The sequence below is a fragment of the Theobroma cacao genome, chromosome 7 (assembly GCF_053813885.1).
Source record: "Theobroma cacao isolate CCN51 chromosome 7, ASM5381388v1, whole genome shotgun sequence".
NCBI classification, from domain to species: domain Eukaryota; kingdom Viridiplantae; phylum Streptophyta; class Magnoliopsida; order Malvales; family Malvaceae; genus Theobroma; species Theobroma cacao.
Window position 1 is genome coordinate 10,053,419 of NC_142645.1, and position 27,355 is coordinate 10,080,773.

The window sequence follows — 27,355 nt, forward strand, 5'->3', positions numbered from 1 at the left end:
CTATTTAAGGGTTGAGATCCATGTTTCAAAATTTGCACCGTTTCCGGTTGATACAAATTCAGGGCTTGGTTTCAAGACTATAGAAACATCGATGGAGGACCTTGGCAATAATAATAACTCAAGTGTTGCCTCAACTCCTTCTCTTGAGCAACTATCATCAAAGCAGATATTCATTCTCTTCATCACAGTAGCTTTTGTTATAAGATGCCTAACAAATTCCAATTGTCTCTCCTTTCCATTAAATCCATTTATGCATACTACATTTAGGTTATGCGTGATACAATCACATAGCTCCCTTTTATCCCAAAACATGGACTCCGGGTATGGCAGCGAGCAACTTTGAGTACCATGATTTGAGGTTGCTCCCTTCCATTCGAAATCTATGTCCTAAAAATACACAAACCAAAATGCATTTCATTCAATTAAGCTTTAATCTAGAAGATAATATATATATTTCAATAGAAAATTTTTGTATAAATTAACTTCTCAAGATTAAGATAAATATAATTGGCAATGGCATACCGGTATATTGATTTCAAGTTGCTTCAGATGGGGGCATACTCGTAAAACGACAGCAAGAATCAACACTTCTCTCATATTGTTCAAATCCAAGTCAATTGATAGCGTCCATAAATTTTCAAACAAGCTTGAGTCATCCTTTAAGTTATAACTTTGATCATTTCCAGGTCTCTAAGGCCAACAAAAACAATTCATTCATATGATCATATATGATATTATATGAAATATAGTGTAATTCAGTAAAAACAAAACAGCTAGTGAAAATGCTTACTAAGAGACCACAGCAATGCTCTAGAATTTTTGCAACCTTCACAAGTTCATGATCTTTGAGAAAATGGTGTGGACCTTCCTCTTCGCCATTGCAATATGCACAAAACACCTTAAGCTTTGGGGCATTGATAACCAAATTTTTGGGTGGACATTTTAAAGTATCAAGCACCAAAACACCAAGGGACATTGTTGATAAGTATATTTCATGCACGTCCAAGTACTCTAGCTCCACAGTTTTAACGTGATCACTAACAATCCAAACTCGATCAAACCCGGTACAAAAGGAAAGGCTCAAATGCTCCAAAAAAGCACAATTAGATATGATTCCATCAAGGGTTTCAGTTGAAAGAAACAACCATTTAAGTTTCAAGGTTCGAAGATTATGGCAATGATCAAATGGGGAGTCGGTTTCAAGTGTGTAATGTGTCAACTCAAGTGCATGCAAACTTGTACCAGAGAAAATCCCTGATGGCAAACTCAATTTTAAATCAGTAAATCTGCCCATAACGTTTTGCTGAAAAGGGGATTCCTCACAAGTGAAAGCTAGCTCTTGTATCCCTTTCTCTGATACAAGAAATTCAATCCATTTTTTAAGCTGACCATATTTGCAGCTATCAGGAAAATGAATGATCTTGCAACTAGTCAAGTTACATCTATGAGAAAACAATACCTTGTCAATCATCATAACAGCATGGAAAAGCTCTTTCTCTACATCATGGTTCAAACAATTATCGATTCCATGCCTATGCAGGTTCTTTTTCTCCTGATAAAGAATACGTTTGCTTGGTTTCATCATTCGGTTTGGATCAAAATCTAGACGAGAAACATACCTCCATAAGCTTTTCCATCGCCTTGATAAGATACTTGTTCTTACAGCTTCATCAACAGGTAGTTGTGATACAATCTCAGACAAAAGTGTGTCAGGAAGCCTACTGATCAAATCAGGGCCATAAGGCTCTTCCTTAACGAAATTTGATGTCATTTTTTTCCTCTCTTTTGCTTTCTTTGAAAAGATGGGATATGAAAGGAAAATGATAGATATATATATAAGTGTAGCAGGTTTGGTGAGGAGAAGAAATCATAGCAAAAAGTTTTGATATGGAAGGAATATCCTCGTCAATTATAACTAAGGACATGTAAAGAAAACGTGTCAAGGGTGAAGAAGCACCTAGCTTTGAATGCTAATGGACCTATCTCTTACGTTACACCTATGGAAGTGCATTTATTCTCTCTACCTATTTATAGCATGTTACAGCAAAATGAACCAAAATATAGAATTTTTTATTTTGGAAAAATTGGAAGAGAAAAAGTAAAGTTATAAATAAAATAATCAATAAATATAACTAGCTAGCCTAGTTGTTTTCTATTTTCGTTTTTCCTTTTGGGAAGAGAATATATACATGAATCCTGCAAATCGTGAATCTCTTGCTTATGTGTAAACTTCATCTTCTTTTTAATTTGTAGTAAGTCAACAACTACCTTTAATTCTTTAAAAAAACCACAAAATGAATTTTAACGAAAATAAACATAAAAAAGGCTTTTAAATAAAATTGATACTAATATTAAGGACTAGTAAAAGTAAAAGACAAGTTTTTATTACCTTGAGACTTTGTTTCCTTTCATGCAATTGTTTAGGGTTTAAATTTTAATCATTATTCATGAATTAAAATCTAGAAACATATCTATGATTTCTATCATAATTCTTATACCTAAATGGATTGGTTTCGTATAATATTTTATTTGACTAATTAATGCATAGGTTTTGCACAAATTTTTCTTGATTTTGCTTAATATTAATCAATTTTATAAGATAAGACAAGTAATTAGACAAGCTAGCGCATGTAATATATAACAAGACGTGACAAGGCATGTCTTTATATATATATTATTTGGTGGGGAGAAGAAATCACGAAGAAAAGTTTCGATATGGAAAAGATATCTCTTGTCATTTACAACGAAGGACATGAAAGAAAAAGTGTAAAAGGCGAAGAAGCACCTACCTTTAAATGCTAATTAATTAACCTGTCCCTAGAGATTTTGTCTTTATACAAGACAAGTTTTTGTTACCTAGAGATTTTGCTTAGTTTCAAAATTAAGAACTTTTACAAGCAAAAGACAAGTTTTTGTTATGCAATTGTTAAAAGCCTATATGTGACTTAGCCTAATTGTTTAATTTTTTAAATTTTATAGTCATTATTCTTGAATTAAAATCTAGAAATGTATCCATTATTTCTATTATAATTCTTATACCTAAATGGATTGGTTTTCTATAATATTTTATTTTGCTTTTGCACAGATTTTGATTAATTTTGCTTATGTAGACAATAACTTTATATAGATAAATATATATGTATATGTATGGATAATTAATATTGGTATGTGTGCTTTTGTTTTCATCGTATCTTGCTTTACTTTGTTTTGCATTATTATTTTATTTTATTTTACTTTTAGTTAAATCGTATTAGATGTCCAATGGGCATTGACTGGCCCAAGTTTTGTATGAGCTTGTTAACAAACAAATCCAAACAGCTAAAGTTAAAGTGAAACAGATCAAACTAAGCAACATAATTAAATTTGATAATCCAAGATTAAAATCAATTGAACTCCAGAATGTTCTAAAAATAGAAAAAATAAATAAATAAATAAATAAAAATAAAAAGAGAAGGCCAGCTGGTGCGTCTTGCACCCTTGCCAGTACCAACACCTTACCAGATGCAAGAAATCTGCATCTGGCAAAGCATCTTACGATGTTAGCGAGCCCAGATGACACACCAACACTTAAAAAAGACAACTACATAACTTCCCTCTTCTCAAAAAAAAAATCTTGAAAATCTTAAAAAATCCCATTTTTTTCAGTTTAGTCCTTTCTCTCTCCCTCGCACATAAAGTTATATGTGACTTAGTCTAATTATTTAATTAGTATATGTTAATTTTGAAGTATCTTATTCCGAACTTTACAATTATTCCAGAATCAACTCAATCATACATTTTTCCAGAAATGCAATGTCGCAAGAATCATGCCAAATGATCACTTTGATAGGAAGAAAATCAACTTGGCAATTCAAGTTGCCGCCCTTGACATGAACCTTTTCTTCACAAATCAACGGCAGCTTCGGATTAACAAATAATAATAATAATAATAAGACCATGCAAATTGACATTTAAGCAAAGAAATTGCATTCTAGATGCACCAATCCAATGCTAATAATCTAATTAACAAAAAAAATTCAAACAAACCACAGGAGATGGGAAGCGGCAAAGAGGCCAAAGGGTGGGCTCACCGCTCACGGCACTATAGTAGGCACGGCAAGGCAAAGAGGCCGAAATCTCACGGCAAAGAGAAGAGACTGGCAAAGGCGGCTCACGGAAAAAAGGCAGTCGGACTTGTGAAATTTTGGGAGGGTTAGCCGGTAAGCTTAAAATTGATTTTGGGTTTAGGGTGAATTAATGGATAAATAGAATATACTTATCGATAATTTACAAAATTAACGGCTGCTAGAGATGCCAAAGACTTGGAGTGCTTTCTATTCATACAGGGGTACAGTCCCATCCCAAACCAACTTCTAACAGGAAAATTACTATAAACCCAATACCATCTTACGTTTAAAATCTGCCTATCTCAATAATAACTAATGCACTAACCACATCTGCATAATTCGATAATGGAAATATATAGATTTTCTAACAACACCCTTCAATGTCGATTTCAATGCTTGACATCTGAAATCGTTAACCATATCGAAAAGCTTGAAAATGGCTCACACGAAGCTAAAACCATGTGATTTCCCATTGTCAAAAAGCTTTGCAACAATAACACACCACAATCATGACCTTCATCCACCTCCCAAGAAGATGATTAAAAGCTCCAAAGTGAATTTGGTTTCACTTCAGGTTCCATCCATATCAATGACCAATGAATAATGATGCTCGAATTCTGTGTTATACAGTGCAAAAGGCAGGCATTCCTAATGAAACATATGATCTTGCAAATAAGCTCTTCATGAACATCATATGTAATTGGAAAGTGCGTGTTGTTGTTGCTTTGCCAAAAGCCTCAACCACTTAACCAACCAGCTGCTCCAAAATTCAGTGGCAATTCACATTCAAAAATATAACCCACTTCTGTCAACAGAATCCAACTGAACTAAGTTTTCCTTTTTAGGTATAGATAGATACCATGCATACATGATACAATTAGCACCTATATGCTTCATATTTGCTTAATAAGTCTTAGTAAAACTTTATAGAGTAACAATCTGCATTGCTATCAAGCACTGATAATAAACAGATATTACTAATGTTCCATCATTCATGATTTCCACTATAGTTCACACAAATCTTCTAGCAAATTGTCATAAAGATAGCTTTCAGGAAAAGGCATATACATTATTTTCCATCCTTTACACTCTCGGAAGAGCTTACCAATCATGAGCCCCCTTTGTAACACCAAGAACAATTGCAATTGTAGCAAGAATGGCCTGCACAAGCAGCAGTCTCGTTAAAATGGTTGTTAAGAACCTCACTAGAGGAAGAGAGGCGGCAGACAATTTCTTTTCTCTATTGGTATTTAATAGACAACTTAAAAAATGGCTTGAAAACATGAGCTAAACAAGAAGCAGAACCAGTCTACTTGGAATAAATATTATTACAACATATGCAGCAAGGCTGTATGGAAGATCATCTCCGTAAATCAGATAATGACTGGGAAAAAAAAAAAAAGACGAACAGAAGGAAAAGCTCTCAGCAAGGAAAAAGAAAGAATACAAGGGACTTTCCAACTAGACTTTAGTGAGAGTGAGCCAAGTATAGCTTACATCTCTCTATTTATTATTCTTGAGCAGTAACCCATTCACATAGTGAGAATTAATTCCACAGATCAAACTAAGAACATGTAAATTTTGGCACCAAATTGATTAACAGACAGCACATTAGCACAGAATTCAATGATAGTAAGTTTAGCCACTTGTATCATGTGAAATCTCAAATCTGTCTCCAAGACTTCCAAATGCAGGATAATAAAATGGTTAACCCATTTAGAGATTATTAAACCGGTTAAGCAACATATGCAGAACCCAATGCAATCTGTAGACAGAGATGTAGAACCCAATGCAATCTGTAGACAGAGACATTAATACTGGAAGAAACTTTGTCCATGCAATTTTTGAGATTCCTCACTAGGAAAAGCCCTTTATGACACAAGTGGTCTTCCACCTACTTCCCTTCCCAAAATTTCCCTTCAGGTCACACACTCAAATATATGTTGCAAAAGTTACATACCAGCATAAGGTTTCTAGATTCATAATCACTACCCTGCCCCAATTTAGAATCCCAGTTGTGCACATTGATATGAATACCAGGAGCCTGCAAAGAATAAATAACCTATGCAAGCACTTCACATAGCCTTCTATCATTTTCACATAATCAAAATTATGAATTTAATGACCTTTGAGCAACCTCATTACCAATTCTAACTATATAGATTTCTTTTTCATCTGTTCACTATTTCTGACTTAAAAACTAAATTTTCTGGTCTATCACTTTCATTTCTCAAATTCCTTAGATGGTCAAGCAAAACTTAAATGAACCTAACAAAAAGAGAAAAGGCAAATTTGAACTTTGGGCAATTGACAATAGCCCAAAGATACAACTGTTCATACCAGATAATATATTTACATAAAAGGTAAAGCATTAACATACAAAATGAGAAAGTTGACAATCAGTTCTATGCAGCATGGCTTTCATAAAATTGAAAAAAAAAAAAAACTGATAGAAAAGATACTCACAGCAATTGTGCAAGCAATATATCCTGGTTTCTCCCGGTAGTCTATTCTTGCACAAACTAGAATAAACAATCCAATGTACCAGGGGATGGCCCCAAGGAAGAAACCAATGATAAACCTTTAAATCAAGAAAAAAATAATATTCATAAAATATTTAACTATAACTACAAATGCAGAAAATAATCAAGATAACAATATATATTACACGGACTTGTATAAAACTATTATGTAATGTGGATTGGGTAACAAAATGGGGTTTTGGGTACACATCCAAGTGTCAATTGAATCCATTTTAGAAGATTTCCATTATTTTGGGGTGTCTCACAGCCTTTTCCTTAAGAACACTGTTTCATGGACATGGGAACTTTAAGGTGACATAAAGAGTTATACATTTCACCTATGTTTATTGCATCAAGCATAAATGTGAACATAATGTAATTAACTGATTGCCAAATCATTTGCAGTTGCAAAGGAAAAACCTATTTAAGACGTCATATTCAAGTAAGCCTCAATTGATGCTAGCTCTGTCTTGCATTTCTTATCCTGTATTTTCTTGTATCCACATACATCCACCTCCAAAACATTCTCATCATGATCATACTTGTCCCATTAACAGGTCTCTTCATAGCCCCCCAAAACTCAACGCTATAAAGCATAGCTATCCTGTCAGCTTTCTAATAGTGTTACCTTCCAATAATAGGAGACCAATAAAATAGTACAGATGTATCAATTTCCCATTTTTCCAACATGTAATTTCTCTCTTTTTTGCGGTCTTGAGGATTTTTTAGCCCACGACAATTGGAGATAAAGGAAAATAATTTGTTGATTTACAACCAAATGACATATTCATTGAGTTGTTATTTGTTTGACTTTATATTTTAAAAAACTTTTAAAACAAGGAAAACTAAAATTATGACTTACAAGAACCATCCAATACCAATGCCACAGCAAGGTAGGCGACGCTCTCTTACTGGTCTTCCTTCAGCGACAGCATATCCTAGGACATAAAAGATATAAGGGAGAAAGCACATTTAGAATAAAAATTTTTCATTTAGTAGGCCAACATAATGCATGCTTGGCTGATTAAGAACAACCATTTCAGTTCATGCAAAACTCTTATCGACACAATTATATACAAGAAAAGAAACTGGATCATGCCAAGTTGAATTACAAAACATACCAACCTTACACTCATCTAGCCATACATTTCCACGAAGCACAAAACTTTCACTCTTCATATGAGTTTTAGCAACCTAAATTTTTAATCACATAGAACATCCTCTGACATTTGATAGAAGCACGTTTTACATTATTATAAATGAACTTTTGTTTTTACATCTAAGATCAGCTTGTCAAACATAGAGATTTTCACCACTTCCTAAACGGTTTAATGGATGTTTCCTTCAAGTTTAAGGTTGTTTGTTGATCATTATAGGTAATTTTCTACTTGATAGTCAAAATACCCTGATTACACTGTGATATTTTACATATTGTGGAAGGATTTGGTTTATGAATTAATGACTTGTATACCATATCTATGCATTTATCTCTCATTTTGCCTGAAATTGACTTCCATTTCTCTTAAACTATCGTGAAATTTATAGCAAAACATCTCTGCTATAATAGCAAAAAAAGTTCTTTCCCACCCCTATTCAGGTCACAACCCCAAAAAAAACCCTTTTTTTCTTCCATCTATCAAAAACCCAAATCCCAGAATTCTTGCTTTTACAAACTTCAATCATCCCCAAGAATCAAAAGTTCTTCCTATTACATAAAAAAAAAAAAAAGATCAAAGCTGCTTATATATCTATGCCTGTTCTCTATAATTTCTCTGCCATAAAACTCCTAATATGTAAACACCCTTTCTTCAAAAACATCAGAAACATGGATCTTTACTCTTAAAAAACAACCTTTTTCTTCCATCCAACATAAACCCAAATCCCAAAAGTTTTCCTTTTGATTGACGAATCACAACAGAGCAAAGCTTATATTGTAGGGTAGAGTACCTGGAACAGTTTGGTAACCTTGGGGTTGGGGGTAATATTGAGGAGGAGGAGCAGAGGGTTCATGAAGGCCAGGTGGTGGAACAGGCTGAGGAAACCCAATAGCTGGCTGATGGTGATGGTGCTGGTGCTGGTGCTGTGGAGCAGGAGGAGGAGGAGGGTAGTTGGCTACTCCTTGGAAAGTTCCGTACTGATGGTGCTGGTGATCTACAACTACAGCTCTGTTTTTCTCTTCACCACTCATTTTCTCCTTTGTCTTTGGGGTTTGGGAAGTTCTTGGTTGTGAATTCGGATCTGCTTATGGTGATGGAACAGCTAGAAAGGAGAAAAAATAAATATGAAAAACAAAAAATGGTTACTTTGATATTAAGGTTTTTTGTTACTGAGTGGTGGCATCATATTTGGGAAGTTGCCTGGCTACCAGTTTTGTCTTCTGAATTTGACCACCCACTTATACAATGGATTGTTTTTTATTATTTTATTTTTACGTGTGAAAGTGGATTAAATTTGGACAAATACACGTATACAGCAAAAAGTAGGAAGTAAACTTTTTCTAAGATTTGTGTTTGTAGCCATTCTTCCATCTTTTAGTAATAGAATCATGCCTTTGTTCCACACAGAACTGTGGGATTTTAGTTCTCTTTCTTGGTCTTTGGATATGTTTGTCCTTTATAAATTAGAGTAAAAGGTGAAACCAAAAGACACTGTTTCTTAAAGTTGAAGGACTTTTTGCTTCACAATACTATATATTGCATTCTGGCTTTTAAATTCAATTTTTCAGTGCTTCTTTGGAGCATAAACCAAGAATAGTCACACCTTAAGAGGCCTTGGGATAAAGGAAAAGAAAATACAATTATTTTGTGTAATTGGTCTATATTGGTAACTATCTAATAATATTAAAACTAGGTGGGTCCATGATAGAGGATATGGATGAACGTCCCCATCAGGTTGTGGCCTAGCTATGATTAAGCCATCTTTAAGCCTCACATGGAAGAATTTGAGTGGCGTTTTCCTCGATACCGTATGTTGGAGGGTCCATGGAAAAACAGAGTTTTGGTGTAATCTTACCATTCTTACTTCTAGTTTTTAACCTAAAAACTGGGGAATCTGCAAGGACAATTACATGAGCCAAGTATAGAGAAGATAACAAGATATCATATCTTAGGACAAGGTAGCATATTATTCGCATCAAAGGTAGGGACAAATAAGATTGTTAGTACTCTAGACATCAAACTCTATTGTACAGTTCAGAAGGGATAAAAAAACATTCAGGAACTCAGTTTCAGTCTGCAACTGTCTCTTTAACACAGCTTCACTCAAGACTGGATACGAAGTAAGGTGAGAAATCCAGCAACTTTAGATGGTATGAGTGAGAGATGATAGTTTTACAGGCTTACAAGTTACAACATAATACATTTTTTTGTTCCTTATTCATTTATTTGATTGTTTATTTTTTGATTTTTTACAATCAAGTAGCATCAATAGGCATTTATGTAGCATATCCAAATCATGTACAGACCCGGCTTATAATATGAATAAAATAAGTGCACGTGGTAGTCCAGTAAAGCCTCAGCTGGCTTTGGAACCCAAATCTTGCAATCCACAAACCATATTTGCTGGCACTGCTACGTCGATCATCTTAGGATATGGCAAGTTAAGATCTGTTGCACCAATAAAAGAAACGAACACAAAGAGAGGATAAATTAGACGTTGTCATCGCAAACTAGTCACGGATGCAAAATATTCGTTATCCATAAACTGGATGTATTGAGCATCAACTTACTCTGCATGATGCCTTTGAATGTCTCCTGCAAGAGGGTATTTCAAAAATATCAATATGCTGATAGGATAAATAATTGACATAAGTATTCTGTGGACACGATGAAGATTAATCATCCATCAAGTGCAAGAATGTCATGCTTTTTCATGTACAATAACATCTACATGTTTTAAAGCGGATAATGTCTTTCCCCATTTTTACCCTGGCCACAGTTACTGGACTAGTCCCATCCAAGGGAATTGGCCTCATCGAGAAATACATTTTGCAGATTTTTTGAAATTTTAATTAGGTGAACTATAGGGCAGTGAATTAATGGAGTTAAAGATCAGAACCAAGGCTTCTTAGACAAAAGGAAATCCTTTCTTGTGACCAAAAAAAAAAAAACTAAAGATAACTTTTATACAAAAGAAAGCAGTCAATCATTTAATATTTCTATATTCCAAAAGTAACAAAGCCATCTCTCTCTTTTCCCTGTTATGATTCCAGAGGATGCCTAAACTTTGAGCAACATGCTACTTATTTAATTATGTCACTGACAGTACTAGTGGGTGTTCCAGAAATGTTCCTACACATAATTTTACAAGATAGAAAAAGCCAGGAAAAAAAGGGTTCTATTTCCATTTGATAATACAGACATGATCATTTGTTTCCCACAGAAAAACAAAGATGGATTGTTCCAGAAAAGAATACCTCATCCTTTGTTAGGCGAGGATTGTATAGCATTTCCTCTCCCACTGTGGTTACCTATAATCAATGAGTTTCATATAAGAAACAACCATTAATATATGTATGAAACAAGTGGAACGAAGTCATATCTTACTGTGAATCCTTTGTAATCATGAGCTGGATAGAGCAATGTTTCCTTGGGCAATGTGAAAATCTGGACCCATGAAACAAAAATGAACCTTTTTTTCATTTAAATTCCAATAATTACAAAAATGAATTGAGCAATCTCAAAGAAAACCCCCTCCTTCCCTACCCGCCACCCCCCCCCCCCCCCCCCCCAAACAGGAAAATAAAAACAAAATATATGAAGAAACTTTTGCTTGACATTATAATGTAAATGACTATATCTCCTATACTTGCCTGTGAATGCACTGACTTGTAGAGTTGCTGCGAACTTCCACCCTGCAAAAGGAATTAATCGGTACTGAACCTTGGAGCACTAAAGAACATTATCTTCATGTATAAAGCAGAACAGATATCCCAGAAGACAACCCAAATATGGATGGCAACATCCTTATGAAAAGAAGTTGGCATATTTCTGTTGCATATGCAACCAGCACATGGTGATACCCAGCAAAAAGAATAAACGCCATAGCTCTATAGTTTCAGTCACCTCACTGATCAGACAGAATGTCAAATTATTAACAATTCAATTACTGATTAATTTACCATCAGACTCGTGAATGACAAACAGTATTACCAACTATGTGCAGCCAAATAGCAAGGCAAATGTTGATATGTAGAAGAGTAGAAAAATGTGCAACTGGGTGCATGCTTCCCATGAATATCAAAACAATCCGGTCTTATTGTTCTGAAACACAAACAGAGCATGCAAATTTAATTGCAAAACATTCAATTATTCATTCCAAAATCTCTGCATGGAACAAACATCCGTGGTTGAGTATCTAGTAGTAGTATCACATAGGAACACACAAAAATCTTCATATGCATAAGGAAGCCGATGATGGTTGACATGCTTAATATGTTAGATTGCTTCGAGCATCTTTAATGATTCTGATGGTTTGATGTTAACAAAGTTATTATTACTTCATTTTGTTTTTTGGATCAAGATGCAAGACCATATTCCAAAACATTATACCTGAAAATCTGTCCTCCCACATCCCCTTATCAACAGAGCATCCCCTGTGAAAGCCATCCTTGGCTGAGGCTGATCAGGTCCATCTCCTGTGACATAGGTAACACAGCCCATTGTATGGCCAGGAGTAGCACGAACCTGCACTGATGCATTTCAATTAGAATATAGTTTATGATATAGAAGTCTAGATCAGTCTGGCACAACTTCATAGTGACATTAAATATTATCCACATTGACCATTCGTTGTTCTTCATAGATCAATGCAATTCCAATCATATCATACATGTAGCCATATTTCTTAAAACAAGTTTTCAAAACACTCTGCATTTAGAAACTCCAGAAATGCAAGTTCTTGTTTCAAAATTCTGCAGAATCTTTACCAAGTATATGAACCAGAAATCTACACCAACTTGCAGATCAATATTAATGATGGACCTTCCATAAATCAAATTTCATCACAAGTAGGTACTTTCTCTAATCTTTCAAAAAAAGGTAACTGAGGAAAATATTCTGTTGTATTAAGCATCAGCTCGGAAATTGGTTACCCATTAAAGGCCAATGGCAAACTGGCAATTTGCTAATGGCTCAGTAGTCAAGAGGAAAAATTAAAGTTACATGTGAGACTGTCAAGAATAGGCATCTCGAGTCATTTATACCAGTTATGCTTACTACAATGTACTAAAGTTCGTAAAGAATCATGATTCTCATGCTATTCAGATTGTGATTTAGTTGGATCCTAAATTTTTTATCAATTCAATAAGTATCACAATTAACATCAATTATATTTCTAACAGCAAAAGCTACCCTATGAAGTCAGGGCTACTTATCTCAGGAAAAAACAAAGAAACAATTTTTCCAGCATTTAATTGGTAAAGGTAACAAGAACAAATTTATATGCTAGTCGCATCAAAATTCTGATTCTCAAACTAAACTAGGAGGAACTGGATAAAGCATCTTGGGAACTGCAATCTGATGGAATGGAGTAAGGACTAGAATGGAATGAAATAATGCGATTGTGTTCTGCTCCTCTGGGCTAAGAAATATTCTAACAGCTGCATATGCAATGACCAAGAACTCAAACAGAATATGGTAAACTGCATTCTCCATCCCTAAGCTAAGGAATTGATTTTTACCGCAGTAGATGTAATTGCCACTATTTTGTTACTGCTCATTACACCATACTGCAGTTTTAGGGTCCAACCAAACAACAAAATAAAAATATTGATTAAAGAAAAATGCCGTTAGAATGCCGATAATGGTATCTACAAGGACACACCTCACTCTGTCACATCTCTGACTCCATTGTGCTTACAGAATACCAGGAAAATGTAAACCGCATAAAGATCATAGCTATTTTCTCTAGCATTATTCAAAAGATGCATGCATACAATGAAACTGACCAGACAAGCAGTTGGGCATATGCATGCTTACCTCAAGAAAGAGATTCCCAAAACAGATTTTATCGCCAGGTTCAACAAAAACATCAGCCTTGGAACCACTCGCTTTTGAAATAACAGATTTAACACCAGGTACCTTGCCCTACAAGAAACAATCACATTTACATACATAAATTGACAATAGCAGGTTTGAAGTTTAGGAAGGGAGATTGAGACTTATATGATAGGAGAAAACTACCTCTTACGTGACTCAAACATGATGGCCTTTAACACGTACTAGGGTAAAAATAATCTAAGTTTGATGCAATAGAATTTCTTCCTCCAATAAGCTAAAATAAGAAATAACAGTGTAGAGTAAAATTGAGACATCAAAGATAAGAAAACCTTGATGAGACCAGTTCCAGTGACATGATCAGCATGTACATGAGTGTTCATAGCATATATAAGCTTCAGTCCCAATTCTCTAACCAAACTTAAATCTCTATCAACCGTCTTGTCTACAGGGTCTATCAACTGCACAAATCATTTTATCGTACAACATAGTATTAAAAACCCAAAAACAAACAAAACCCAGAATTTATATTCATGAGAAAAACATAAACATAAACAAAGAAAATACTTACAAGGGCTGGTTTATCAGGGTGAGAGAAATCAGCAAGAAGGTAAGTGTAGGTAGAGGATTCTTTCTCAAACAGCTGACGAAACAAGAGAACCGGAGATGACTGCGACGATGTCGTGTATGACCCCATTCGTGATCGCAGAGCAAAACCGATGGGTTGCTTTGGAGAGAAACTGAAGGAAGAGTGATAAAGAGGAGGAGAAACTAGACAAGGTCTTATGAATCTCAATGTCAGCATTGTCAATTCCGCTTAAAGCGGTGGTTTGGTTTTTTTTTTTTTTTTTTTTGAAGAAAATGAAAACGATCAGATCAAAGCCGTATGCTTGAATTCAAAGCATATTTTATTGCTATGTAGGTATTTTCATTTAAAATATTATCCTTGATTTGGTATTGTATAGGGAACCACGATGTTTTGGTTTTGGAATTCTCGTTGGCCGTTGCTTGTACATCACTTTCGCTGTCTGCTCTTTCGCGGTTTGTTAAACAAACGGTGGACTGATCTGATGGGCTTTCCATTAATGAAAAAAAATAAAAAAGAACAATTACCGCCTTGCAATATTACTTAGAAATTGTCAGTTTCTGTTATAAATAATAGATTTTACACCAGTAAAATTTTATATTTATAAACAAAAATTTATTTTCAGTTAATAAATATATTTTTTAAATTAAAAGAACGGCATCGAACTCTTCACTATTGTGAGATTCTCACGAGATGAAAGATATTAAGATCGAGACAAACTTAAATCAAAATAAATCTTTTTCTTTTATGAGTGAAAAGAAGTAAGGAGAAAAGATGAATAAGTATGTAGATAAGTTTTTTAATTTTGTATTGTTGTCTTTGTATCAACATAATATCGATCGGATTAATGAAGATTAACTTTTGTAATTTGTAAATAGGTTTGTATTGACATGTTTACATAATTATAGTTTTTATAATTTAATATATCTAATTTATTTAATTTATCTTTAAAATAATAGAAATACAAAAGAAAAACATAAAAAAGTAAGTGATTAATTCGTGTTTATTCAGTTAACAGGATCATGTAATGTCAAAATATAAGTAAGACTAAGTCTAATTAAAGAGTTTTGGGTACTATGCAGTTTAATCTATTTAATAAACAGGTCATAAATAGTGCTAGAATTTCTTGATATTATCATTTGTTACCATTTTTTTTTTTTTTTGTAATGCCAATATCTTTGCACAACACAATTAATTCTTGGACCAAGTATAAATGGTCACCTTTGTGTTTTGTCATTGCATATTAGCCTATTAGGATCCATGAATCTGACCCCTTAAGTTTGAGCCAAGAGAAACTTGATAAGCTTTTAGAATGCCAATCTATGCAGCTTAGACAAACAAGTGTTGAAAGGTTTGAACCAAGGCAAATGGCCCCGACTATCAATCATCAGGAGCCTTACAGCCATATTGCTCTAGAACTTCCTCATCAAAAACCCAGCAAAAATGGAATAGGGGCATTATATTTTCCACTCGAGTAGTTTATTAACATGTTCAAACTATTTCATTTTCAAATTGTACATAAATTATAGATTGTATAACAAAGGGGAGAAAAACAGGAAGATTTACAAGGGGGATCCATCTATAGGTATGCTATTCATCTAACTCCTATTGCTGTATCACTGTTTTCAAAACTTGTGTCTATATTTATTTATCCATGGATGTAAAAAAAAAAAAAAACCAAAAATTCAATAAATGCATAGGCCTCAGCAAACCTAATCTTCCTCATTCTTAGAAGAGTTTTCTACCTTTTTCTCACATTTTGGGGACTCAGCTAGTCCATCTCTGATCTTAATGAGACTGCTCACCTCATCATCATCTATTTCATTAGGGCCTTTGACACTCATTTTTTCTCCTTGATCCTCAACATTTATTGCAGGGTCTACTTGGTTGTTTGAATCTGTTAAAATGGCATGTTCCTGAGTATCATGAGTATCATCAATACCACTGGAACTGGACATGGGATTGGAAACACCTGATATCCTCTTGACTCCAGGGGATGACGATGATTCATCATCGGAGGAGTCAGATTCTATTGAAATCTCTTGCTCTTTGACAGCTGATAGATCACGAGACTTTCTTGACCCTTTACGGGAAAGAACATGTTTTATGCTACGAGCAGATTTCCCAGCATGTTTTAAAAAACTCTTTGCCATACCCTTCATTCTGCTTGGGCTTTCTGGACCACTTCCCACAGGACTCAAGCTTCCCTCATTTGAGACCTTATCAGAAGAAGGCACTGAAAGATTGTCATCTACTACCAACTTCACCAAAACCTCCTGGTCATTAACTGCACTGAGGTTCACATGGGGAGATGGAACCACCTCTCCAAGGCTGCCTGAGTGACCCTCATTTTTGGGACTCCTCTGAAATACAGAACTGATCTTTCGAAAACCCCACTTAACTCTGTTCACTTGATCCTTTGCATCTGGATTTTCATCAGCACTACTACTGTCACTTTTAGGGGATCCAGATGCTGCTGAAAGGGTGCTTCCAAAAGAATCATTGGGCACTCTATGAATCCGTGTCTCAAGGCTTCGAGCCTTCCCTTTTCTCGGTTCCCAAGTCTGTGACACTTCACTTCCTGGATGATGCACCCATATGCCAGTTTCTTCTTGTCCTTCAATGTTTATAGGTTCAAAATGATCTGACAGGTTTGGAGATTTCTTTGAAGATGCAGGCGAGAATGGACCTTTATCAGCAGTGTTAGTTGCAAAGGAGTTCTGTATATCCTCCTTGTTTAACGATTCACCATCAACTGCATCGTCTCTCCCCTGTGTAATTGTTCATTATTAAGTTTCTCTGCACATCTCTTTAACTCATAAAAGCATTTTGCATATTTAAGATTGTATGTAAAAACCTTCAAACTTTCAGTAGCTGAGTAATAGCACTAAAAATAAATTACCTTACTATTATCTTCAAGCACTGTTATTGCAAGATGCAGTCTTCCCATTTTAATATTTTGAAGAGGCAACCACATGTCATGTCTCTGGCCACCCCTATAATCACTAATGTCTACTGTGCATTTACTGCAAATTGTAACAAAACAGTACATCATCAGAAGAACTTGCAAACAAGTTGTAACGAATTGGGAAAACAGAGTACGCAGAAAATATACTAAGAAACATAAGATGGCTATTTCCAACAACTGGTAACTGAAGTGACAATGGCAAAAGCCAAAAGAAATTAAGATTAAGACCACAAAAGCAACAATAGAGGATATCAAATCTCATGGATTATTGCTGGAAAAACATCAGACTACTCAAACGTAAAGAAAGAGAGACAGAGAGAGAGACTACAAGGACACAAAATATACAATACTATTAAGAAGACAACAACAACATATAGTATAATCATTTAGTCAAACTAGACAAAAAATAAAAACAAGACTACTTTTCTAGGATCATCATTGTTTTATCCAGCAACAACAAAAGCAATGACAAGTTTATAACTCAATAGGCCAAGGTCAGGAAACTAATATCTATGAAATGCCTAAATACACTTACTTCAATTTCATAGAAACAATATTCTTCGCAAAGGATGCTATATAGAATGCAGTAGTAGCTAACAAAAAAGCAATCCACATAGCATACTGCAAAGACATGAGCCTCAAGAAGTACCCATAATAAAATAATAACTACACAAAATGGTTATTTATAAGGTTCAGAGACAAACCCAAGGGTATCATCAACAAAGTGGTCTTTGTCACGAACTTCAATCATTAGTACATTTGGTGTCTCCCACGTGCAGACAGGGATCTTAAATTCCTCATACCATTTTGGAGACAAAGTTTTCTTGTGTGTCTTTGTCCTGAATCTATAAGGGCCAAGTTGCCCCTTCACATATGGATCAGCCAACCCTGAAAATTTATATCCAACCATTGAGCATAATCCAGATACTGCCTGAGTGAAAGATAAGAACTAGATTTAAAACTAACCATTTAAATCTGAAGGTTTCATATCAGATGCTTCAATAACTTCAACTTTGGCATAAGCAAGAGGCTGCTTCTCATCAACAGAAAACCAGTTTTCTGCAGTATATAATCAATGACAAGGCAAACTTTTAACATATAAGCAAGGAAACATAGAAGAAAATTATGTGTACTCAACAGCCAGCTAATTAGCTACCTAATCAATCAAAGCAATCGGAAATAGACACTAGACATTTCAAATGCAAAGAATAACTATGTTATAAAAAGAAATAGTAAAAAACAGAGTTTAGCACAATTCACAACCGACCAAGAAAAACGGAAATCCAAAAATCACTAATAATGCAATGGTAACCCTGAATTCAAAACCTGACTTAAACATTTGAAAAGGGACGTAAAATTTAAGGTCTACCAAAGTCAAATACTATCATGTCCAAATATTGAAATTTTGAGCTATTATAGAATAGGAAATGTGTAAATATTCTTTTATTAATAAACGTGATTATAGAAATTAGAAATCACCATAATTATAAGGATTAGGAATCATCATAATTATAGGGATTTTATTTTTTTTATTCTAGGGATTTTATTTTCTTTATTCTTTTTCTATTTTAGAGATGTTTACGCTGTATATATAAATGATGTATTATGAATGAGATATGCTGAGTTTTCTCTTCCTAAATAACATGGTATCAGAGCTGTTTTGGCAGATTTGTTTCCTTTGAAACAGACTTCTTAATTTCTGGTTCTGTTCCACACGCCAGCCATCTGTCGGAGATTCACTCCGGTCTTCTCTTCTGGTCTTCACGCCGGAAGGTTTCAACAAGATGATTTTGTATTATTGTTGGGTTTCGTTACTGGGTTTTCAAGATGGCAGAGTTTGTGCCAGAGAAAAAATCAATGGTAGTGGCTGATGTGATTCCTGTGATGACAAAGATCACAGAGCATAAACTTAATGGTTCTAATTATTTGGATTTGAGCAAGATAGTTCAGGTCTATTTAAAAAGCATTGATAAGGATGATCATATTACTAATGATCCTCCTACTGATAATACAAGGCAAACCTGGATGAGGAAAGACGCACGGCTGTTCCTGCAGGTTTGAAATTCCATTGATAGTAAGACTACTAGCCTGATTAATCATTGTGAGTTTGTTAAAGAGTTGATGGATTATTTAAATTTTTTATATTCTGGTAAAGGGAATATCTCTCGTATTTATGAGGAATGTAAAGCTTTTTATCGTGCAGAGAAACAAGATAGGTCTCTCACAGCCTATTTATAGATTTTAAAAGAATTTATGAGGAGCTTAATGTTTTGTTGCCTTTTAATCCTGATGTGAAGGTTTAGCAGGCTCAACGGGAGCAAATGGCGGTTATGAGTTTCTTGTGGGTCTCCTTCCAGAGCTTGAGTCTGTCAAATCTCAGATTCTTTCTGGTTCCAAGATCTCCTCTCTGCATGACACCTTTACAAGAGTACTTCGTACAGAAAGCTCTAGCTTCACATTGGCTCAGACTTATAATAGTGCTCTTGTAAGTTGTCAGAATAATAGAAATGCTAACAAAAGAGGAGGAATAAGCAATCGTAACCGAGATGTTGATAGTCGTAGTCAAGAGTCAGGAGCAATTGTGTGCTATTATTGTCATGAGTCGAGCCATACAAAGCGTTTTTGTAGGAAACTCCAAAATAAGTCTCAGCGAGGTCAATCAGCAAATGTTGCAGCTTCTAATACTTCATCTTCTAATAAGACTATTCTAGTTTCTGCAAATGAATTTGCTCAATTCTCTCAATACCAGGAATCATTAAAATCCACTACTTCTCCTATCACAGCTATCGCCAAGTCAAGTAACTCCACTGCATGTCTTATTTCCTCATCATCCAAATGGGTCATTGATTCTAGTGCCTCAAATCATATGACAGGTAATTCGAATCTATTTTCCACTTTCCAACCACATACAACCTCCTGTGATGTTACTTTAGCAGATGGATCAACCTCTTGTGTTATTGGTTCTGGAACTATTAATCCAACTCCATCAATTTCATTGTCCAATGTCTTAAATCTACCTAAGTTTTCTTTTAATGTAATCTCTGTTAGTAAACTCACTCGTGCCTTGAATTGTTGTATCTCATTCTTTCTCGATTTTTGTCTATTTCAAGATCTTACGACGAAGCAGATTATTGGTAAAGGTCGTGAGTCTGGAGGTCTGTACTACCTTGACACACAGGTGCCGACATCCATTGCTTGTTCAAGTGTATTGACCCCCTTTGAGGTGCATTGTCCGTTGGGACATCTTTCTCTATCTTCCTTAAAAACATTATGTCCTCAATTTCAAAATGTATCTTCGTTGGATTGTGAGTCATATCAGTTTGCCAAACATCATCGTCTCCCTTCAATGTCTAGAGTCAATAAACAGGGCTATATCCACTTTTGAGTTAGTCCATTCTGATGTTTGGGGTCCTTGTCCTATTGTGTCTAAATCTGATTTTAAATATTTTGTTACTTTTGTTGTTGATGACTATTCTTGTATCACTTGGCTATACTTAATGAAAAATCGTTTTGAATTATTCTCTATTTTTTGTGCCTTTTGTGCTGCAATAAAAACACAATTTAATGTTTCTGTGCGCACATTGCGAAGTGATAATGTCGAAGAATATTTTTCTAATAAATTTCAGTCCTGTATGATTCAGAATGGCATTCTCCATCAATCTTCTTGTATTGATACGCCCTCTCAAAATGAAGTTGCCGAGAGAAAAAATAGACATCTCCTTGAGGTAGTCCGAGCACTTCTTTTTCAGATGAAAGTTCCTAAACAGTTTTGGGCTGATGCTGTCAACTTGTTTTCTGATTAATCGGATGCCTTCCTCTGTCCTTCATGGTGATATTCCCTATACTGTCCTCTTTCCTTTCAAGTCTTTGTTTCCTATTGAACCTAGGATATATGGTAGTACATGTTTTGTTTGTGATGTTCGTCCCCAAGTCACCAAATTAGATCCAAAATCTCTCAAGTGTGTGTTCCTTGGGTATGCTCGTCTTCAAAAAGGTTACAGATGTTATTCTCCTACTCTTAACCGATATCTTGTCTCTGCAGATGTCACTTTCCTTGAAAATACTCCTTTCTTTTCCTCATCTTCTAGTTATAATAGTCAGGGGGAGGAAGATGATCTACTAGTTTATACTGTAAACTATTCTGTCAGTACCACGGATATTCTTGCACCTGATCCTACACCTGCTCGACTACCTATTGTCCAAGTCTATTCCAAACGACCAAAGGCTCAAACCACATGCCCTTGACCAGTCCCTTTGCCGTCAAATCCAGTCTCCAGTGATCATGATCCTAGTCTTCATCTCCCTATTGCTCTTCGTAAAGGTAAACGTCAATGTACTTATCCTATTTCATCCTTTGTTTCTTATGATCACTTGTCTTCTTCTTCTAGTTCGTTTGTTGCATCCTTGGATTCTGTTTCAATTCCTAAAACTGTTCATGAAGCCTTGTCCCATCCTGGCTGACATGCTGCTATGGTAAAGGAGATGGTGGCTTTAGATGGTAATGGTACTCGGGATTTGGTAAATTTGCCTGCTGGGGAAAAAGCTATTGGGTGCGAATGGGTGTTTGCTGTAAAGGTAAATCCTAATGGATCAGTGGCTCGCCTTAAAGCCCGTCTTGTTGCTAAAGGGTATGCCCAGACTTATGGTATTGATTATTCTGATACTTTCTCTCCGGTAGCTAAACTTACCTCTGTTCGTTTATTCATCTCTATGGCGGCTACCTATGATTGGCCTTTACATCAATTAGATATCAAGAATGCTTTTTTACATGGTGACCTCTAGGAGGAAGTGTATATGAAGCAACCACCTTGGTTTGTTGCTCAGGGGGAGTATGGAAAAGTCTGTCATCTTCGAAAATCTTTGTATGGCCTAAAACAAAGCTCTCGTGCTTTTTTTGGCAAATTCAGTGAGGCAGTTCAAGAGTTTGGGATGAAAAAGAGTAAGTGTGATCACTCAGTGTTTTATAGACAGTCCGATACAGGCATAATCTTACTAGTAGTGTATATTGATGATATTGTCATTATTGGGAGTGACACTGCAGGTATTTCATCTCTCAAATCCTTTCTTCATACCCAGTTTCAGACAAAAGATTTAGGGTTCTTGAAGTATTTTTTGGGTGTTGAGGTGACAAGGAGTAAGAAAGGTATATTCTTGTCTCAAAGAAAATATGTTCTTGACTTATTGACTGAAATAGGAAAATTGGGTGCTAAGCCGTGTAATGCACCAATGACTCCTAATTTGCAACTTACAAAAGAAGATGGTGAATTGTTCGAAGATCCTGAAAAGTATAGAATGCTAGTTGGAAATTTGAATTATCTTACGGTGACTCGTCCTGATATTGCATACTCTGTTAACGTTGTCAGTCAGTTTATGTTTGCTCCAACAATTAACCATTGGGCAGCTTTCGAACAAATCCTATGTTATTTGAACGGGGCTCCAAGATGTGATCTATTTTATGGAAATCATGACACACTAATATTGAATGTTTTTTAGATGCAGATTGGGCAAGTTCCAAAAGTGATAAGAGATCGACTATGGGATATTGTGTTTTTATTGGAGGAAATCTAGTCTCATGGAAAAGTAAGAAGCAAAATATAGTATCTTGGTCTAGTGCAGAATCAGAATACAGAGCTATGGCACAAACTGTGTGTGAGGTAGTATGGATGTATCAGCTATTAAGTGAAGTTGGTCTTAAGTCTTCTTTGCCGGCAAAGCTGTGGTGTGATAATCAAACTGCTCTCCATATTGCCTCCAATCCCGTGTTTCATGAACGAACTAAGCATATTGAAATTGATTATCATTTTGTTCGTGAAAAAATTTAGCAGAAATTCATCTCTATAGGATATGTTAAAACTGAAGACCAACTAGGAGATATCTTCACAAAAGCGTTAAATGGACCTCGAGTTGATTATATTCGGAGCAAGCTAGGCATGATTAACATCTATGCTTCAGCTTGAGGGGGAGTGTTATAGAATAGGATATGTGTAAATATTCTTTTATTAAAAAACGTGATTATAAGAATTAAAAATCACCATAATTATAGGGATTGGGAATCATCATAATCATAGGGATTTTATTTTCTTTATTCTAGGGATCTTATTTTCTTTATTCTTTTCCTATTTTAGAGATGTTTAGGCTGTATATAAAGATGATGTATTATGAATGAAATATGCTAAGTTTTCTCTTCCCAAATAACATGACCAAACAGTAAGTTGACCTTGTACAATTTTTGCCCACAGGAAAGGGTAAAAAACAAAAGAAAACGAAAAGTAAACAAAAGAAAACTAGTCTTAATTAATCAATGCATCTCTAGCCTTGATGATCATTCCTTTCCATTAAAAATAAAAAAACAACATTAAGCAAGCATAAACTATATCATTCCAACTCTTCATTTTTCCTTAAGTACCCAAATCATACACATATCCAACACCTCAAAGTGGGCAAGGGGAATGACCCTCCAAATATAAGGAAAAACTTCGAAAAGCTAAATATACCCATGTCAGACTCAAACCATGTCCTACAATCACTCTCAACAGTAAGCAACATGGTGAACCGATAAGTCTCATAGCTTCAATATATTATGCCAAAACATGTACTAACTCATGAGAATAGTTAACTGGTTATAAAATCAGAAATGAAACCAAAACTTAATATATAAGAGTGCACGAAAAATGGGGACGATAATGACTAAATTACCTGGCTGGGGTGCAGCAAACTTCTCAACATCAACAACCAGCATATTGGGCTGCAAAATGAGAAAAACTTAGAGCTAAAGTTCAATCCACAGAGAAGTACTGCTTATAACTTAAACCTGTAAGTGCATCCTGAATTGGCATTATTCATTTGCAGCATATAAGATGGAATTTATGACATGGGGAACTTAGGGAACATGACTAGGAAACTTAGAAAACAATGGAGATAAAAAAAATCACTTTTGTACAGCACCAGGGTTTAAACCTAACCTCAACAAGGGTCTGCTCAAATGCAATTGAGAGGAGCTTATCCTAGCCAAGCAAAAGATGATACACAGTAAGATTGGGAGAACGCGATAGATGAGGAAATAGATCTTGAAGATTTATTCAGGAAAAAAAAAAAGAGTTATTACAAGCCATCCAGCAATCCCTGGAAGTTCAGTAACATCAAGTCCATGTGTAAAGATGGGTTTCACAGTCATCTGGAAATATGGAGGCTCGGCAAAGCATACTCGTAGACGGCCAAGGAAAGGCCACTGCCGGAGAAACTTCACCCCAATCAAAACCTGCAAGACAGCGCAAAAGAGTAATAATGTTAATTACCACGGAAATGAGAGTTCACAGGGGGTGGGATGGGACAAGAACTAAGTGATGCCATGTCTTGAATCTTAAGAAATCCAACAGTGTCTAAAAGTTTCAAAATCCAGACATAATCTACCATCCTTAAAGCCAATTAGTTTACATTCCTCCTTGTGCACAAAAAGGACTTGACATGACTATCCATGTCTCATACTCTACATGAAAGGTGTTATGTTGACCCAAAACTCCTCTGGTAGAAACTAATAATCAGCACAATCATATGAATAGCAGTCCGCAAGCCTGTTCGTTTTTCTTACTAGATCTTCCACAATAAATTGAAACCTTACTTCTGGTAGGCTTATAGTTTGACTTTTGATTATTTGAATTCATTGATAGATCATAGATATAATCAATTTCAACTCCTATTTTATACAGGTATATTCTCATTTCTTTCAAGTCCTACTAGCCCTTCCATACCTCTTCCAACAGAGGTACAGATGCATCCCCCTTTTCTGTGATGCATCCATAAAATTTCACATCCATCCTCTTTCCATGTGCAACTTGAATGGTGAATAATTGGTAAAATTAACTATTCCATATTAATCAGTACCTTTCCTTCAACATGCATGCCTGTTATATGCAACTTTGCCCACATTCCAAATCCTACTCTTTTCCTTAGTTTCACAGCAAGTATTGCACTCATGTCATCTGCTGTAAGAAAATTCATTCCCAACTCCAGTACCTGCATGCATTACATTGTAATTTCTATTATGGGCAAATTTGAAACGACAACGCATAGCTAGAATGATTACACAGACAGGGATTGGGGAGAACATATACCAAGTGGTCATCATTGGAGCATTCGCGAAGAACCCTCATCTCTGTGAACAAAGGTGGATTTCTTCCCAAATATAAGTGTTGAACCATGGCTTTCTTCTGCATTCATAGCAGCATTAACATCAAAAACTCAAAAAGTGGATCTGAAAATAATCATCTGCTGGTCATTGAAAGTAATTTCACAGGCATAAATGCAAATGTTGAGGCTGTTAGGCCTCAATTAGTGCTATAGAGTTCTATTCATGCCATAGGTATCACAGAATTCAGAAATTAAGAAGTACATAAATTCAGATGCTCATACTTTATACTTTGTTCATGAACCCCCCCCCCCCCCCCCCCCTCTCCACATTTATTCACGCTCATAATTTATACTGTGTTCAGACTTGGATATAAAATTGAAAATAAAACAAAAGGTATTATAAGCTAGAATGGTATGAAACGAGCAGGGAGCAACTGATGTTGCCTCCACTTTAACAAAAATTGGAATATTCACTAAAACAGAATCTTTATGCAATGATTTTCAAGAGATAAAGAAAAATGAAAGCAAAGAAGATGAAACAAAAGTACTAAGAAAGCAAAATTCATACAGCAGTCCACGGTTTGTACTTCTCCAAGAACCAAGGTATGATAGGAAGCAGAATCTTCTGTGATGCAATCTGTTCCATACAAATAGGCCATATCTTTTCAACAGCATGGTTTAACCACCGAACTGATTCAGAATCAGAAAGTACCTGGAGATAAAAGACCAACAGAGCATTAAAGGAACAGACTTTACGATATCAAAATCAAGAATCCAAAACTTGACCCTGATAAAGTTGCAAGGAAGATGCTTATCCATTTTTTCATAAAGACTAAATTCCAAACCTTTTCTCTATATCCGAAAGACCAATATTGATAAAACAAAAGCAGCCATTTGAGCCAAAAAAAAAAGAAAGCAAAACCTCCTTTAAAAAAGAAAAGAAAAAGATTTGATAAAGTTGAATGTTACTTTTAGATATTTGAACATGAAAAACTGTTAAGAATCAGAATAACCCAGATAAAAAGTTATATAAAATGACTGATAATTCAAACAATCACGATCAAAATATAACAATACTTTTAAAACAAAAATAAAAAGAGAAATTGAGTAATACCCTTCTCCTAGAAGATTGCCTTTTTTCCTCAAACTGCAATTTCCTCCTCAATCTCATAACATACCTTTCATGAACCTTTAATTAACAAAGAAATGAACCCATCAGACAAAAAATTTATAGAAAAAAAGGAATTTCCACCCAAAAAATGCCAATTCAAAACCAAAAGAAAAGAAGTCAATGAAAAAAAAAAGGAAAGGAAAGAATTACCAAGTAGAGATAAATGAGAGATACAAAATAAGTAACTGGATGGCAGAGATCGAAGTGAGAAAGCATCCAAAGGAACATCAAAACTATTCCCACATGATGCAGCATTGATATCTCCATCAAACCCATTTCTATAAACATCAAAGAATAAAAAAACCCACTTCAAGAATGATCACAACTTTTCACTTAATTTCGATAACCCAAATCACTATCATTAAGGAAAGAAAAAAGAACTCTTATGGAGCTTTTGTTGGGACAAGAAATAAGAAAGGAGGAATCTGAATCAAATGACTTGAATTCAAGGGGTGTGAATCTAACGTATAATATAAACGGAATGACAGTTATTTACAGTAGAAATTTCCATTTTATACTTTGATCTGGGTAGTAATTATTTTAATTAAAAAATTACTAGTTCTCAGTTAGGTGTGCAGTTTGACTGGCTTTCTCATTGGCAAACGCTATCGTATAACTGAAGCAAAGTAACTGGAGAAGAGAGGAAGGAAAGGAGGGGAGATGTCCTTTTTGGATTGTGTTCCCTTGGTGGGGAATGTTTTTTCCTTTTTCCTTTTTCCAATTTTAGTTTTCTTGGAAAAAATGTCTTCCAGGTAATACCTTATTTTATATTCATATTATTATTTAAACCAATTATTGAGTTCCATATTCCAGTCAAATGACACCTGAATTGGTGGAAAGGATTAAAAAAACTCATCTTCTAATAATAAAATACAAACAT

The 27,355-nt window shown here is 35.1% G+C and overlaps 4 protein-coding genes across 6 annotated transcripts; all 4 read right to left on the reverse strand.

Moving 5' to 3' along the window:
• Positions 1-1,844, reverse strand: LOC18594474 (putative F-box protein At1g67390). The gene is made up of 3 exons (XM_088808504.1): positions 791-1,844; positions 523-690; positions 1-387 (listed from the first exon to the last, which is right to left on the reverse strand). The coding sequence occupies exons 1-3, from the start codon at positions 1,769-1,771 to the stop codon at positions 1-3; spliced, it is 1,536 nt and encodes a 511-aa protein (XP_088664630.1). The 5' UTR covers positions 1,772-1,844.
• A 3,085-nt stretch (positions 1,845-4,929) lies between these two features.
• On the reverse strand, positions 4,930-8,994 carry LOC18594476 (large ribosomal subunit protein eL20z). The gene is made up of 4 exons (XM_007022045.3): positions 8,576-8,994; positions 7,491-7,566; positions 6,573-6,687; positions 4,930-5,267 (listed from the first exon to the last, which is right to left on the reverse strand). Exons 1-4 carry the CDS (start codon positions 8,814-8,816, stop codon positions 5,208-5,210), a joined length of 492 nt encoding a protein of 163 aa, XP_007022107.3. The 5' UTR covers positions 8,817-8,994; the 3' UTR covers positions 4,930-5,207.
• Positions 8,995-9,906: 912 nt separating this feature from the next.
• Positions 9,907-14,651, reverse strand: LOC18594477 (persulfide dioxygenase ETHE1 homolog, mitochondrial). 2 transcript variants are annotated; one of them, XM_007022046.3, is made up of 9 exons: positions 14,195-14,648; positions 13,956-14,084; positions 13,606-13,713; positions 12,178-12,312; positions 11,439-11,480; positions 11,173-11,232; positions 11,043-11,096; positions 10,356-10,380; positions 9,907-10,233 (listed from the first exon to the last, which is right to left on the reverse strand). In XM_007022046.3, exons 1-9 carry the CDS (start codon positions 14,426-14,428, stop codon positions 10,142-10,144), a joined length of 879 nt encoding a protein of 292 aa, XP_007022108.3. In that variant the 5' UTR covers positions 14,429-14,648; the 3' UTR covers positions 9,907-10,141. The 2 variants fall into 2 exon arrangements, with proteins under 2 accessions (XP_007022108.3, XP_088663976.1); XM_088807850.1 differs by lacking the exon at positions 13,956-14,084 and having other exon boundaries at positions 14,195-14,651.
• Positions 14,652-15,687: 1,036 nt separating this feature from the next.
• Positions 15,688-27,111, reverse strand: NTMC2T6.2 (Calcium-dependent lipid-binding (CaLB domain) family protein). 2 transcript variants are annotated; one of them, XM_018124847.2, is made up of 12 exons: positions 26,626-27,111; positions 26,419-26,493; positions 25,873-26,016; positions 25,289-25,384; positions 25,059-25,190; positions 24,283-24,435; positions 24,140-24,181; positions 23,874-23,922; positions 18,144-18,236; positions 17,882-18,065; positions 17,112-17,235; positions 15,688-16,980 (listed from the first exon to the last, which is right to left on the reverse strand). In XM_018124847.2, the coding sequence occupies exons 1-12, from the start codon at positions 26,761-26,763 to the stop codon at positions 15,922-15,924; spliced, it is 2,289 nt and encodes a 762-aa protein (XP_017980336.2). In that variant the 5' UTR covers positions 26,764-27,111; the 3' UTR covers positions 15,688-15,921. The 2 variants fall into 2 exon arrangements, with proteins under 2 accessions (XP_017980336.2, XP_088664396.1); XM_088808270.1 differs by lacking the exons at positions 26,419-26,493; positions 26,626-27,111 and adding an exon at positions 26,150-26,240.
• Positions 27,112-27,355: the final 244 nt, after the last annotated feature.

Excerpts from the sequence above, each read along its gene's own strand:
- LOC18594474 (XM_088808504.1), bottom strand. The coding sequence starts at position 1,771 with ATGACATCAAATTTCGTTAAGGAAGAGCCTTATGGCCCTGATTTGATC. Across the intron at positions 691-790 it reads AGCATTGCTGTGGTCTCTTA|AGACCTGGAAATGATCAAAG; the intron begins GTAAGCATTTTC and ends TGTTGGCCTTAG. Across the intron at positions 388-522 it reads AACTTGAAATCAATATACCG|GACATAGATTTCGAATGGAA; the intron begins GTATGCCATTGC and ends GTGTATTTTTAG.
- LOC18594477 (XM_007022046.3), bottom strand. The coding sequence starts at position 14,428 with ATGCTGACATTGAGATTCATAAGACCTTGTCTAGTTTCTCCTCCTCTT. Across the intron at positions 14,085-14,194 it reads ACCCTGATAAACCAGCCCTT|TTGATAGACCCTGTAGACAA; the intron begins GTAAGTATTTTC and ends TGATTTGTGCAG. Across the intron at positions 11,097-11,172 it reads ATGATTACAAAGGATTCACA|GTAACCACAGTGGGAGAGGA; the intron begins GTAAGATATGAC and ends CATTGATTATAG.
- LOC18594476 (XM_007022045.3), bottom strand. The coding sequence starts at position 8,816 with ATGAGTGGTGAAGAGAAAAACAGAGCTGTAGTTGTAGATCACCAGCAC. Across the intron at positions 7,567-8,575 it reads AGGTTACCAAACTGTTCCAG|GATATGCTGTCGCTGAAGGA; the intron begins GTACTCTACCCT and ends TTTATGTCCTAG. Across the intron at positions 5,268-6,572 it reads ATATTGCTTGCACAATTGCT|GCCATTCTTGCTACAATTGC; the intron begins GTGAGTATCTTT and ends CTGCTTGTGCAG.
- NTMC2T6.2 (XM_018124847.2), bottom strand. The coding sequence starts at position 26,763 with ATGTTTATAGAAATGGGTTTGATGGAGATATCAATGCTGCATCATGTG. Across the intron at positions 25,191-25,288 it reads GCTCCAATGATGACCACTTG|GTACTGGAGTTGGGAATGAA; the intron begins GTATATGTTCTC and ends TAATGCATGCAG. Across the intron at positions 18,237-23,873 it reads GTTTGCTGCACCCCAGCCAG|AAAACTGGTTTTCTGTTGAT; the intron begins GTAATTTAGTCA and ends TATATACTGCAG.